Genomic DNA, 13,798 nt, shown 5'->3' with positions numbered 1-13,798 from the left:
TTATTTTTAACAAGGAAAAGTAAATTATCATTTCACTGTAGGAATTAGACTTGATGTTTAAAGTAAACTCAAAGCAACCTCTTTTCTGAAGTGTGGAACACTTCAGAAGTTGCATTATAATTGAATATATAGAGAACTGATCTTCAGCAGGCAAGATTATTCCTTCACACCCCCTTGCCCTGTCCAAAAATAAGTACTACTTGACGCATCTGTAATTGTGCAGACAATTCATTTTCAAGGGGATGTGGTAATTTGGGGGAGATTACCTACACTGAGCAATAGTAGATGCTAGAACTATTTTGTAAATTTAATGTCAAGGTATCAAATTCTTTAAAGGTTCTGTATATTGATTATAGGAATTAGTTGTGCTAATCTGATTGGCTAGTTATAGAAAGAGATGTTTGGAAATTGTAAAATGCCTTTTTTCTACACTTTGTGTTTTACAAAACCTCAAGCAAAATAACTCAATAAATTTTGTCTGTTATTCAGGAATAAATTGAAAACTCAAGTTACTTGCAATTTATTTGAAGAGGTTTCAGGAATGGACTATTTTGTGATGAGAACTGTTTTTCTTCACTTACCTGCATGACTTAAAAGGGGCTGTTCCTTCACATAGGGAGCTGTTACATGTTAGAGAAAACTACATGCATGACGAAACTATTCTAAATTTCTATAGTAAGATAGTCGCAGTTTAGAGAGCCTATAATTCTCTTTAGGACTGTAGAATAAATCCAGTTAATTTTGAACCCCTATTCTTCCTTATTTTTCACATAGTTTAAGCAAAATTAAAAGCAGGCAACATGAGTAAATTCTAAATTTGAATCAATGGGATGATTCTGTCAGTTAATTCAACGGGGTTAATAAGAAACAAATAGAGCTTGTTTGCATCACAATTCTTTTGTCACCCTGTGATAAAGCACCTTACATTTTTCTGCAGAGTAAAAAAAATTCAAAAGCATAATTTCCAATGGTGTATGCAATAAATGATTCTGTACTTGTCCTGAAAATAGGCAATGGTAAATAATTTAGCTCAGTCTTAAAGATAAAAGATTATATGGACTTAGAAAATTTTTCACTTGCCTACTTAATTTTCACTAATTCCATCTCTACTTATCTATTTCATCCTATTTTCGTCATATTTATTTTCTATTTGCTTCTCATCTAGTCAATCTTAAAAAAAAGATTTTTTCCTGTAGCTAAATACATGAATCTTAGTTTTATCCATAAAATTTAAAAAAGTAGGTTTCCTGAACCAAATCACAGGTTTACTTTTTCCCCCAAGTCTTTATATTTTTACATTATAATTTTATTGTATATTATAATTAGATTCCCATCTTCCATAACAAAAATTCAAATAACAGTCTAAATATAGGCATTAAAAAAAAAGAATACTTCGTATGTTTCATGGGCGCTTGCCTTTTTGTGTCATGGTGACACATGCTCATTTTCAAGCCAAAAGTATCCCACCTGAGTAGACAGACTTGGCAATTACTATGGCTCAAATAGAGTTTAGTTCATTATTCAGACCCAACATTAAAAAATACCAACACCATGAATTTATAAGTACACATTAACAATACTTTCTTTTTTATTGAAAACAGTGTGCATTATTTGTAGTGAAAAAAATCATGCTTTGATTAATGTCATTTTAATATGCCAAGCTCTTATTAAAGCAAATTGTACATTTGATTCTTGGTATCCATACTTAATATTCTTTAATACTATAAAAGATTACATGTATGCATTGAAGGAAGACTATACATGCTTCTTATGTATGTGCTTCTCTCATTGGTTAAGAAATAAACTCTATATTGAAAAATGCATGTATTTGAAGTTTTGACCTAACACAGTGGATTAAGGTTTAGACAATATTTACTTTGCTGCATTTGACTCAGAAAGGGCCATATGTGAAGATATGATCCTGACCAACTTTACTATGTTTCTATAATGGTCTTCCAGCAAAAATATTTATATTAAATACAGTGAGATATAAAATAATTACAAATAAGCTGCAACTTTACAGCTATTCATTGGTAAAAGTCTGTAGTTAATACATTTGGATAAATAACTCAAGTCAGCAGCAAAGTGGTTAAACATTTGTGATTTGATTTTATCTCAGCTTGGAATGTGGTTGGAGTGTCCCACTTCTAACAACTGTTTGCTAAGTTAAGGCTTTAGTGTTTACACAGTGTTGAATGAAGCAGCCTGGTCACCAGATGTGATTGCTTCCCCAGACTGTCGTTTTTTTTTTTTCAGTTCAGATCACTGTCCTCATGGTCCCTGTTTCAACCTTCTTCCTCAGGACGTCCACCAGCCTTTCCAACCTAAGTTGAGGGCAGTGGGGTGGGAGGGGAAAAAAATAAAGAACACAGAAAGTGCAATTATTGTCAGGAATGTTTTGACTGAAAAAGGACAGTATTTACCTGTGATCAAGCACTTCTGGTCGTCATGTGAAGAAACAAAGCATGACTGGAAGTGAGAGACACGGGTGCAGAGTGCCAAGTATTTGAGGTTAAAAAAACAGCAAAAACATACACTTAAACCCAATCTTCAGATTACGGCAGTTTTAGAGGCTACATGAAAAACACAAGCTACTAGTTTTAATACATCTACCTACTTGCATCAAAGTTATGAATGAATCACTATTATGCCATGACAAGATGGCATATTAAATGTTGAGCAGTTTCAAACCGATTTTTCACCCAAGAAGTTCATTTTTCAATATAGAAATACTATAATTCTTAGACCTGTTACTGAGCTTAATAAGTGATATGTTGGTATACTGTATAATTGTTATGCATTACATTTCTTTTTAAAGCCAGGTGTTAGGTGGCTAGGTTGGAAAAACGATGTCTCAGTGGCATCAAAACAATTTAAATATATATAAATGGTTTGATGCTAATAAAGCCAGATTTTCTGTACTACATTTTAAAAGTTTCTATTCCTGAGTAATATAAATAGGCTAGCACTGACTCTATATACTTCTGAGTCAAATATATGTGATTTTTCAGTTGATTAAAAATTCACCAACTAAACTGAAAATGGGAGTCCAAAGTTCAGAGGTCATTCTATAGGGTTCTTAGACTGCTCTAAGGGAGAGAGATCCATTCATTGAATCAGTAAGGGTTTTGCGTCTCAAAAGATGATGGAATTAGATCATCAATTGCCTTTTTCTTACTATTTTATTCACAGTAAGCATAAAACCTCAACCAAAAATCTTGCTTGATGTCACACACACAGAAATCTTCTCTATAAGGGAAGCTCATACCCAGCAGCTTTCATATACACAATTCTCCCTCCTCAAAGACTGGTGAGCGACACAGTCTAGTCTGCTCCAGCTTTTCTCATTTATATGGATCCATGCATGAGGGTCCTTTGCAAATAAACACAGCACCGAGCCAGACACTAAAGGAATGAGGGTATTCTTAGAGTCATACACACTGGTTTAGATGGACTCATCAGCTGCATGCAACATTGAAAACAGCTCAAGTTAAATGGATGACTCTGCATATATCAAGAGTTTTGTTAATAGAAAGTAGGGACATGAAACAACTCGGGGCATAAAAAAATCTTTGCTTTGAGAAATGTAGTTATGATCTCATAGTGAAAAAGGAAAATCTTGTTTAAATTTATTACCACAAATTTCTCTAATGTAAATTTTACACAAGTATTATACATCCATTAAAACAGCTTTAAGCTAGTGATGCAAATACTTGAACTAGAAGATTTATTAGAAAATTCACTGTATTTACAGATGACTCTGTTGGACTTTCCCTAGTGATAAGAACCAGTGCTCTGTTATACTCTCTGAAGAGTATGATTCCTAGGATCGCATAGATTCTTTAAGACAAAGTTTTACTAAGGTTAACTGTGGAGGAAGGGGAGGAAAAATGTCACCGTGAAATTTTAACTGCATTGTAAAATATGCTAATAACCTGAATTAACAGCTAACAACTAGAAACCTTGTAGAAGCCAGTAGAAACCTTGATATGCCATTAATAGAATTTCTCAGCATAGACTGTAAAAAGCTAAGACAATACACATATTTTTGGCTGCACTGGGTCTTTCTTGCTGTGTGCAGGTTTCTCCAGTCGCCGTGCAGGGGCTTCTCCCGCTGTGAAGCATGGGTTCTAGAGAGTATGGTCTCAGTAGTTGCAGCGTGCAAGCTCTGTAGTTGTGGCATGCAGGGTTAGTTTCTCTGTGGCACGTGGGATCTTAGTTCCCTGACTAGGGATTGAACCCGCATCCCCTGCATTGGAAGGTAGATTCTCAACCAGTGGACCACCAAGGAAGTCCCGAAAGTTAGAAAATAGTACTTTCAGGTTAGTTAACTATATCTCTCTCCCACAGTATCATTTGCTCTACTATTAAAAAAACTTCCTCATAATGTAAAAGTAAGCTCTACTTTGCACAGTTATTATCAGTATGAATTCTGAATCAGTGGAATGCTAAATTACTGAGATGAGTCTGTACTGTGCTTCTTTGGGTTTTTTCTTTACAGATGGACTCATCTTACTTTAGTTTCTTCATACATCAGGATATCTTTCCATTTAGAACTCTTACATCTTGTGAAGGCAAGAAGTTAGGAGGAAATACTTAAATATCATGTTTTGCAATGTCTTTATTATATTTCAACAACTACTAGATCAACCACATTCTCAGTTTATCCAGGTTGAATGATTTATGAAAATTTGATCTCAGAAACGAGAAATATGTCAATTACATCGTTTTGTAAAAGCTTACTGACTTTTGAAACACAATGAAGCATCTATTCCTTCCTGTAAGGAATGGACTATACCTGCCAAACACGGACTGTGCTGACAGGAAGGTAGGTGTGTCTGTTGAACCACCTTGCAGGATCTGCCTGCAGGTTATTCTTTACTGTCCTAATCAATAATATCCTTAAAAAATTACATAGTTTAATAAAATAGGCTCCAACTGCTTTACATGTTGCTCAATGATAGCTTCTCACAAAATTCATGAAATAGGAAAAGAGTCAGATTAGAATTCTAGGATTAGAATTTCTCTCTTCTAAATGAAGAAACAGAAGCCCAGACAAGGAAATCCTTGTACAAGGTCCTAAGATAAGACAGTAACAAATGTGGGCCTGGTTTCCTTGTTCTTATTTCAGTTACTTCCACTAGAGTTTGGGCTAATAGAAAGCTACAGATTTTAGATTATAGGTTACTGTATTATTTGTCTTAATAAGTACATTAAACTGTTTCCTCGAGTTATTACTTAAGTCAAATTGGTAAGCATTTACTGGCATATTTTATCTGCTAGTTTAGTAACAATTATAGGAAAGTAAACTGATAACGCTGTATATAATTAGGAAATAAGACAGTTTATTTGCTATAACACAAATGTTTTGTCAACTTGAAAAATACATTTATAGCTATTTTTTAGACAGAAATTCTAGCTTTTTCAAATAATACCACTTTTATATTTTCTTTATGTCTATATAATATGTACATACTACAATGAAATACATAGCTTTCCATCAAGTAGATGATCATAAGTTATTTACCAATTTTCTGAGTTGGTTTACTCTCATTTTTCACTCTTAATGAATATTTTGATACATTTTAAAAGGCAAGTAATACTTAATGAATACTGACTATGTGTCAGCATTCTGAGAAGTACTTTATGCACATATTTAATTTTCATTACAACTCCATGGAGTAGATATTATCATTAGATGACAAACCAAAGCATATAGAAGGTAATCTGACCAAAGTTGCACTGCTATTGAGTTCTGAAGCTGGCGTACGCTGCAAGGCATAATTACCACATCCCTGATCTCTCTGATGATGTGTTCCACTGCTTCCAAAAATACTGTAACTTTTAAGGTTTAGTTTTGATTTTTTATGGCCTTGGACTACTCTTACTGACTAGATAATTTTTTTGCAAAGTGAGAGAAAGGACTGAAAACAGAACAAATTCCTCATCTTCAGTTGAACTGTAGTGAAGCAAAAATTTCACTATAGATAAACAAGCTGTAGATTCCATTAAAAATTTTTTTTTTAGATTTCATTTTTTTTTTTAGATTTCATTTTTGAGAGAAAGTTTTGTTTTATCTGTCAAGGTGAGAGAATTCTTATTAGCAGGAGAATTTTCTTTTTAGAAAAAAATTCCATTTCTACTATTTAGGCAACAAAATTATCTCATCCAACATATCTGGCTTCTTAATTATTATTTTTTTTCCCAAGGAGACAGAATCAGGGAAATTCAAGAGAGATGGATAAAAATCATCCTTCCAGTAGAGAAGACAGCAAAGCCACTAAAAATGCTTTGGGTTGGCCATTAGTGTCAAAGATCTTGCTCTCTTTAAACCATGGCAGCGGGACAAGAAAGAGATGTAGTTTTTTCTTTTACTATTATGGCTGTTCTTTCTATGCTAGTTCTTAAATGTTGTTTTATCACCTTTAAACACTTTTTCTGTTTTCCTAAAAGATGTTATTTGTTCCCCTGATTTCATTTAAATGCTTATGGTACAGATTATCATCCCAAAACTCTCCTCTGAGTTTCACCCTCATATATCCAACTGCCTTCAAGATAGCTCCTCTTGCTTATTTCACAGGCATATGACAGTGAGCATATCTAAAATAAAGCTTATTTTACCTCCCATGCATATTTCAGTATTTCTTATTCTGATTACTGTTGCCATTCATTAACCAACTTTAAGTTGAAAAAATTTAGAAAACCTTGGTTCATTGATTTTTTTTCTCACTGCAGCTTGGATCTAAGAAAAGACTGTGATAAAACCACTAATGTAGACAGTGGGAAGCAATAAAAGGGTTTACCTCATCTAGTAACGTCATTTACATTTTAGAAAGATTCCCCCCTGGCAAGAATATAGAGATGAGATGGAGGTAAGTTGGCCTACAGGTAGGGAGTCCAGATAACTTCTTAGGAGCACAACAATGTGGATGTACTTATGGTCACAAAACTGCATACCTAAAAAGCTTGTGATACGGATTTTAGTTCAATCGACAAACATTTATTTAGTAATTCCTATGAACTAGTTACTATTCGAGGCATTGATTATTCAAAGACTAGGACATGGCTTGATCATAGGAGCAGTAAGGTGGAGAAACACCTTTATATGGTAACTTCAATCAGTTATTGGTAAATGCTGTAATAAAAGGGTAAGCATGGGTATTACACAGAACCTAGCTTGGGCAGGGAAAAAGAAGGGCCTGTAAAGGCTTTCTGATGATGCCTGAGTTAAGTTTTGAAGGATAAGAAGGAGACAGTCACCTCAAGAAAGGTGGGAATGGAGAGGGGGTAGGATGGGAATTTCAGACAAAGGAAATAATATGTGTACAGGCACTGAGGTATGAAAAGCATGATGTGTGTCAAGTCCTACCAGTAGGATGGTTTCGCAGGTTTCTCAGGATCATGGAGGATGTTGGGAAATGAGACTGCAGTGGTTGGTCATGACTAGGTCTTGCCCTAGGTGGTAACTAAAGCCACAGGAGTGGATGGAAATGCTAAGAGAGACATAAGAAAGGAGGAGCAGGGGGGATGGGGGTGGGAAGAAGAAAGAACCAAAATGAAAACAAACACTTTAAGGAAAAGGACTGACAAAAGAATTTGAGAAAACAGTCGGGAAGCAAAAGACAAACCAAGCGTAGGTGCTGTCACAGAAAGTAGAGAAGAGAATTTCAGGAAGAGAGTCATCACCAGGGTTAAATACTTAAATAAGATGAAAGTGACAAATGAACATTAGGAAATGACAACCTTCTCTGTGCAGCTTTAATAGCATGATAGAAGTAGGATGATGTGAAAAAGTGAAGATGAAGTATAGGCTTGGTTAGAAAATATAAGATCTTGGGTAGAAACTAAAGAGGATTATAGTTGCAGGAAAACGTATGGCTGAGGAAGTCCTTAAAGAAATGGATGGCATGTGATTATGTTTATGGACTATAGAAGAGAAGACTACAGGAAGAAGCTAAAGTAAAAGGGAGGAAGACAATATATTTTAAGGAGGGTCTCAGAGAATGGAATTGTAAGCACAACTTGCAGCATTATCACTAAAAATATGACTGGAAAACTTTTCCTTGGAGATTAGAGGGTATAGAGGCGGGGGGAATAGAGCTATGGATAACTCTGTAGAGGTGGAGCCATTTAACTGACAGAACTCATCATTGCTAGATTCAATTTTCCCCACTGAGTAAGAGGCCGAGTTCTCTACTGAGAGCACAGGGTAAAGAAAAAGGCTGGGAAGGGGGCGGGAAATAGTAAAGGTTTAATGGGACAAGAAAGGGAGGTGATATTGGACATGTAAAAGGAATGCTAGTGGGATTGATGGGCCACTGATATTGAAGTTTCTTAGCAGGGAAGGGGGAGCCTGGTGGGCTGCCATCTATGGGGTCACACAGTGTCGGACATGACTGAAGTGACTTAGCAGCAGCAGCATGAATGCAGAGGTTGGGTGGAGAGGAAGATACTGAACCAGGTACTTGAAATGCACATTAAAGGAACCTCAAGGATCTCACATTTATGGACATAAGTAGATATCACTGGAGAGGAGACAGACATAGTGATAATAAATTTGGATGATATAAATCCCAAAGAAGGGAGGGTTTTCATGTGGATGCAGAAGGTATGAAAATAGCAACAGGGAACCAGAGAACTCTTCTTTCTAGTCTACAGGGTATGGGGAAAAGACTGGTGTCTGATGGGCTACAAGCAAAGAAGTGTCCTTGGTAAATTCAAGTTTCAGGTAGAACGTATGTGGGAAACATTCAGTGCAGAAGTTGTGGAAAGATGCAATGTAGTAGGGCTTCCAAGGTGGTACACTGATAAAGAATCCTCCTGCCAACGACAGGAGGCACAAGACATGTATGTGGGTTTGGTCCCTGGGTCAGGAAGATCCCTGGAGTAGGAAATGGCAACCCACTCCAGTATTCTAGCCTGGGAAATCCTGTGGACAGAGGAGCCTGGTGGGCTACAGTCCATGGGGTTGCAAAGAGTTGGACATGACTCTATGACTGAACAACAAAACCCACCCTCCCAGGCATAAATTGTAAACAATGAAACAAAAAGTTCTTTCTCAGTCTCAGGCACACTATGTAACTGAAAGATACAGATTAAAATACACACAGATGCGTTTAAAAATATATATATATATACACATTTATAAATCTGTAAAGACACAACGTATAAATATGAACACACATATGTGCATAAAAGTACGTGTAAGAAATAAAGGAAGATCAATCAAAGAGAATAAAATGGAGAAAAGAAAGACTATTCACATATGAAATAGAATGGAAAAAGAAATTCTAAGTGAAAAGGTGAATGCAGAAGTATATGGGAGAGTGGGGTGAAAAGTCATGGTGAACACATTAATAAATTGAAAGATAAAAACCATATGATTATCTCAATAGATGCAGAGAAAGCCTTTGACAAAATTCAACATCCATTTATGATAAAAACCCTCCAGAAAGCAGGCATAGAAGGAACATACCTCAACATAATAAAAGCCATATATGATAAACCCACAGCAAACATTAACCTCAATGGTGAAAAATTGAAAGCACTTCCCCTAAAGTCAGGAACAAGACAAGGGTGCCCACTCTCACCACTACTATTCAACATAGTTTTGGAAGTTTTAGCCATAGCAATCAGAGAAGAAAAGGAAATAAAAGGAATCCAGATTGGAAAAGAAGAAATAAACCTCTCACTGTTTACAGATGACATGATCCTCTACATAGAAAACCCTAAAGACTCTACCAGAAAATTACTAGAGCTAATCAATGTAGTAAAGTTTCAGGATATAAAATTCACACACAGAAATCCCTTGCATTCCTATACACTAACAATGAGAAAACAGAAAGAGAAATTAAGGAAACAATTCCATTCACCATTGCAATGAAAAGAATAAAATACTTAGGAATAAATCTACCTAAAGAAACAAAAGACCTATATATAGAAAACTATAAAACACTGATGAAAGAAATCAAAGATGACACAAATAGATGGAGAAATATACCATGTTCATGGATTGGAAGAATCAGTATAGTGAAAATGAGTATACTACCCAAAGCAATCTATAGATTCAATGCAATCCCTATCAAGCTACCAATGGTATTTTTCAGAGAACTAGAACAAATAATTTCCCAATTTGTACGGAAATACAAAAAACCTCGAATAGCCAAAGCAATCTTGAGAAAGAAGAATGGAACTGGAGAAATCAACCTGCCTGACATCAGACTATACTACAAAGCTACAGTCATCAAGACAGTACGGTACTGGCACAAAGACAGAAAAATAGATTAATTTAGCTCTTCAGATATGTCATTATATCAAGTACTATCATTCATTCATTCATAAATACTTCTTGAGTATTTATTTTGTGAATGCACCTTCTAAACAGTTGTGTTCAAAAGAGTTTTTAATGTGTCTACTGTAGGTGTTACATCAAGTTTTTTTTTTTTTAATACAAAATCCTCTGTAAAGATGTGCCATAAAAGGAATTTTCAGCTATGTCATGATATAATGAGTTCAAGCTATATCTTTTGCAAATAGTTCTAAGATTATAAGTATTGTGAACAAGAGGTGTATTAATTAGAAGATAATGAGAAAGTAGGAATAAGATGTTCTTAGACACCACAATTTTGGGTCATTTAATTTTCAGTACTTCATTTAGCTCCACTTTTAGATGTACATTAATAGTAAGAAACTGTTTTTTACCTTGAAATTAAATAATAAACTTGGATTTATCTTTGAGATAAAAGAGAGCATAGAAAAAACTTAGTACATGTAAATACAACAGTGCTTAGATTAGATATATGACATTCCTTATTCAACGCCACTAATACATAAGATGAAGTGAAAAGTGAAGTGAAGTGAAAGTGAAAGTTGCTCAGTTGTATCTGACTCTGCGACCCCATAGACTATACAGTCCATGGAATTTTCCAGGCCAGAATACTGGAGTGGATAGCCTTTCCCTTCTCAAGGGGATCTTCCCAACCCAGGGATTGTAACCCAGGTCTCTCGCATTGCAGGCAGATTCTTTACCAGCTGAGCCACAAGGGAAGCCCAAGAATACTGGAGTGGGTAGCCTATCCCTTCTCCAGCAGATCTTCCTGACCCAGAAATCGAACCGGGGTCTTCTGCATTGCAGGCAGATTTTTTACCAACTGAACTATCAGGGTAGACAAGGCAATGAAAAGTTACCTATATTTTAAACACAGACTAATATTTGCTATTTTCTATGTAACCATGAAAAATTAGTTTCACTAAACAATCATTATAGCAATTAGCATCAATTTAGATGACTAATAAACATAAAAGTTGGAAATAAAACAACCAAATTACATAAAGCTTGGCCTTATTTTTATTTCATCCCACTTAAAAATTAAAACAGGGAGAAGAATTAAAGCTATATTTCCTTCTTTACAGGATCTCTAAGGTAATTCTACTTCAAGTTTTGGATTTTAAATTGATAATTTTGGTATAATTTTATCCAGGGCTTAATTAAGTTAGTAAGTTAGATGTCTAGATAGCCTGCTAGATTCCAACTGTCCAAAGCAGTGCTAGTGCAGTGGATGATACTATTAGGAAAGTACTTACTGAAGATAATAGAGTTATTTTGCTTAAGCCTCTAACTTAACATAATAAAGTGATTGAGATAATAGAATGAATTAAGATCAAGTGACAATTTTATTGGGCTCTTTAACTGTCTATCAGAGGATATTTAAACCATATGTAAGATTCCCAAGAAAACTCAACGCCAGTAACAACCTCATAAAGCTCCATGAGGGCTGGGACATTATGTGTTTTGTTCATAAATATATTTTTGTAACTAGCAGAACAGGCTCTCAAAAATCAACAGGACATTATTTGTTTGTGAATAAATATTATACACACATGCATATGTTAAGGGTCTCTGCAGAAGCATACTGAATGATAAAATAGTTATTTGAAAAGAATGTAGGGAGTTTGGGGGCTTGGTGGGAAAGATGTTAAATGAAATTTCACTCTTAGTGAGAACCAAGGTTATGCTTTTTGTATCAGGAGGGATTTTGTCAATGTGATAAGAATAAATTATTAATTCCCCAAACCAGCAACTCCAGCTCTTCTTTTTGACTTCATAACTTACAAGGAGAAAAAACATGAAGCATACAAAGGAATAAAATTGCTATTGATGCACCTTCTATGCATCTTCTATGGGAGAAGCATCACAGTCAAAAACAAGCAAGTGCATGACAATGTAGGGATTGACAAACTGAAAATATGGTAAACCATTTTTAACTGTTCCATTAAAAACTCTTGATTTAGAAGAACTGAAAAAGGGATATGTTAGCGGTATTTTTAAAAAGAACACAAATTTCGGCCAGTTCCTTTTCTGATTCTTGTGTTTTGTCCCTGCTCTGCAGCTTCTAGGATAGTCCTAGTGATGGAACCAGATGCCATGATCTTAGTTTTTTGCATGTTGAATTTTAAGCCAGCTTTTTCACTCTCTTCTTTCACCTTCATCAAGAGATACTTCAGCTCCTCTTCACTTTCTGCCATTAGGGTGGAGTCATCTGCATATTGGAGAAGGAAATGGCAACCCACTCCAGTGTTCTTGCCTGGAGAATCCCAGGGACTGGGGAGCCTGGTGGGCTGCCCTCTATGGGGTCGCACAGAGTCGGACACGACTGAAGCGACTTAGCAAGCAAGTAGCAAGCATCTGCATATATGAGGTTACTGATATTTCTCCCAGCAGTCTTGACTCCAACTTGAGCTTCAACCAGCCCAGGAGTTCACATGAACTACTGTTCACAGATGTTTTTTTCTGGAACTCCTTTGCTTTCTCCAAGATCCAGTGAATGTTGGCAATTTGGATCTCTGATCCCTTTGCCTTTTCGAAACTCAGCTTGTATATCTAGAAGTTTTTGGTTTACATACTTCTGAAGACCAGCTTGAAGAATTTTGAGCATAATCTTGCTAGCATGTGAAATGATTGCAATTGTACGGTAATTTGGGCTTTCTTTGGCACTGCCTTCCTTTGGGACTGGAATGAAAACTGACTGTTTCCAGTCCTGTGGCTATTGCTGCGTTTTCCAAATTTTCTGACATATTGATTGCAGCACTTTAACAGCATCATCTTTAAGGATTTGAAATAGTTCAGTTGGATTTCGATCACCTCTATTAGCTTTGTTCATAGTAATGCATTCTAAGCCCCACTTGACTTCACACTCCAGGACGTCCAGCTATAGGTGAGTGATCACACTATTGTGATTATCTGGGTCATTAAGACCTTTTTTGTATAGCTCTTCAGTGAATTCTTGCCACCTCTTCCTAGTTTCTTCTTCTTCTGTTACGTCCTTATCATTTCTGTCCTTTATCATGCCCATCTTCGCATGAAACGCTCCTTTGATATCTCCAATTCCCCTGAAGAGATCGCTAGTCGTCTCCATTCTATTGTTTTCCTCTATTTCTTTGCATTGTTCATTTAGGATAGCCTTCTTATCTCTCTGTGCTACTCTCTGGAACTCTGCATTCGGCTGGGTATGTCTTTGCCTTTCTCCCTTGCTTTTTGCTTTTCTTCTCTCCTCAGCTGTGTGTAAAGCCTCCTCACACAGCCACTTTGCCTCTGTGCATTTCTTTTTCTTTGGGATGATTTTGGTCACTGCCTCCTGTACAATATTACAAACCTTCGTTCATAGTTCTTCAGGCACTCTGTCTACCAGATCGAATCCCCTGAAACCACTTGTCACTTCCATTGTATAGTAATAAGGGGTGTGATTTAGGTCATACCTGAATAGTGGTTTTCCCTACTTTCTCCAATTTAAGCTTGAAT

The 13,798-nt window shown here is 35.9% G+C and overlaps 1 protein-coding gene across 5 annotated transcripts in view; it reads right to left on the bottom strand.

Moving 5' to 3' along the window:
• The window catches only part of MIPOL1 (mirror-image polydactyly 1), a 360,714-nt gene that overhangs the window by 16,082 nt on the left and 330,834 nt on the right, over positions 1-13,798 (bottom strand). The window contains exon 12 of one of the 5 annotated variants that reach the window (XM_070358755.1): positions 175-2,324. The exons of the other annotated variants lie outside the window; for them this stretch is intronic. Within the exon in view, the coding sequence (XP_070214856.1) occupies positions 2,258-2,324 (67 nt within the window). The 3' untranslated portion in view covers positions 175-2,257. Of the gene's footprint in view, positions 1-174; positions 2,325-13,798 lie in introns of those variants that run through there. 5 annotated transcript variants of the gene reach the window in all.

Source organism: Bos mutus, chromosome 21 (assembly GCF_027580195.1).
Source record: "Bos mutus isolate GX-2022 chromosome 21, NWIPB_WYAK_1.1, whole genome shotgun sequence".
Classification (NCBI taxonomy): domain Eukaryota; kingdom Metazoa; phylum Chordata; class Mammalia; order Artiodactyla; family Bovidae; genus Bos; species Bos mutus.
Note: the sequence above shows the minus strand (reverse complement) of the source record. Positions and strands in the feature narration are given on the sequence as shown.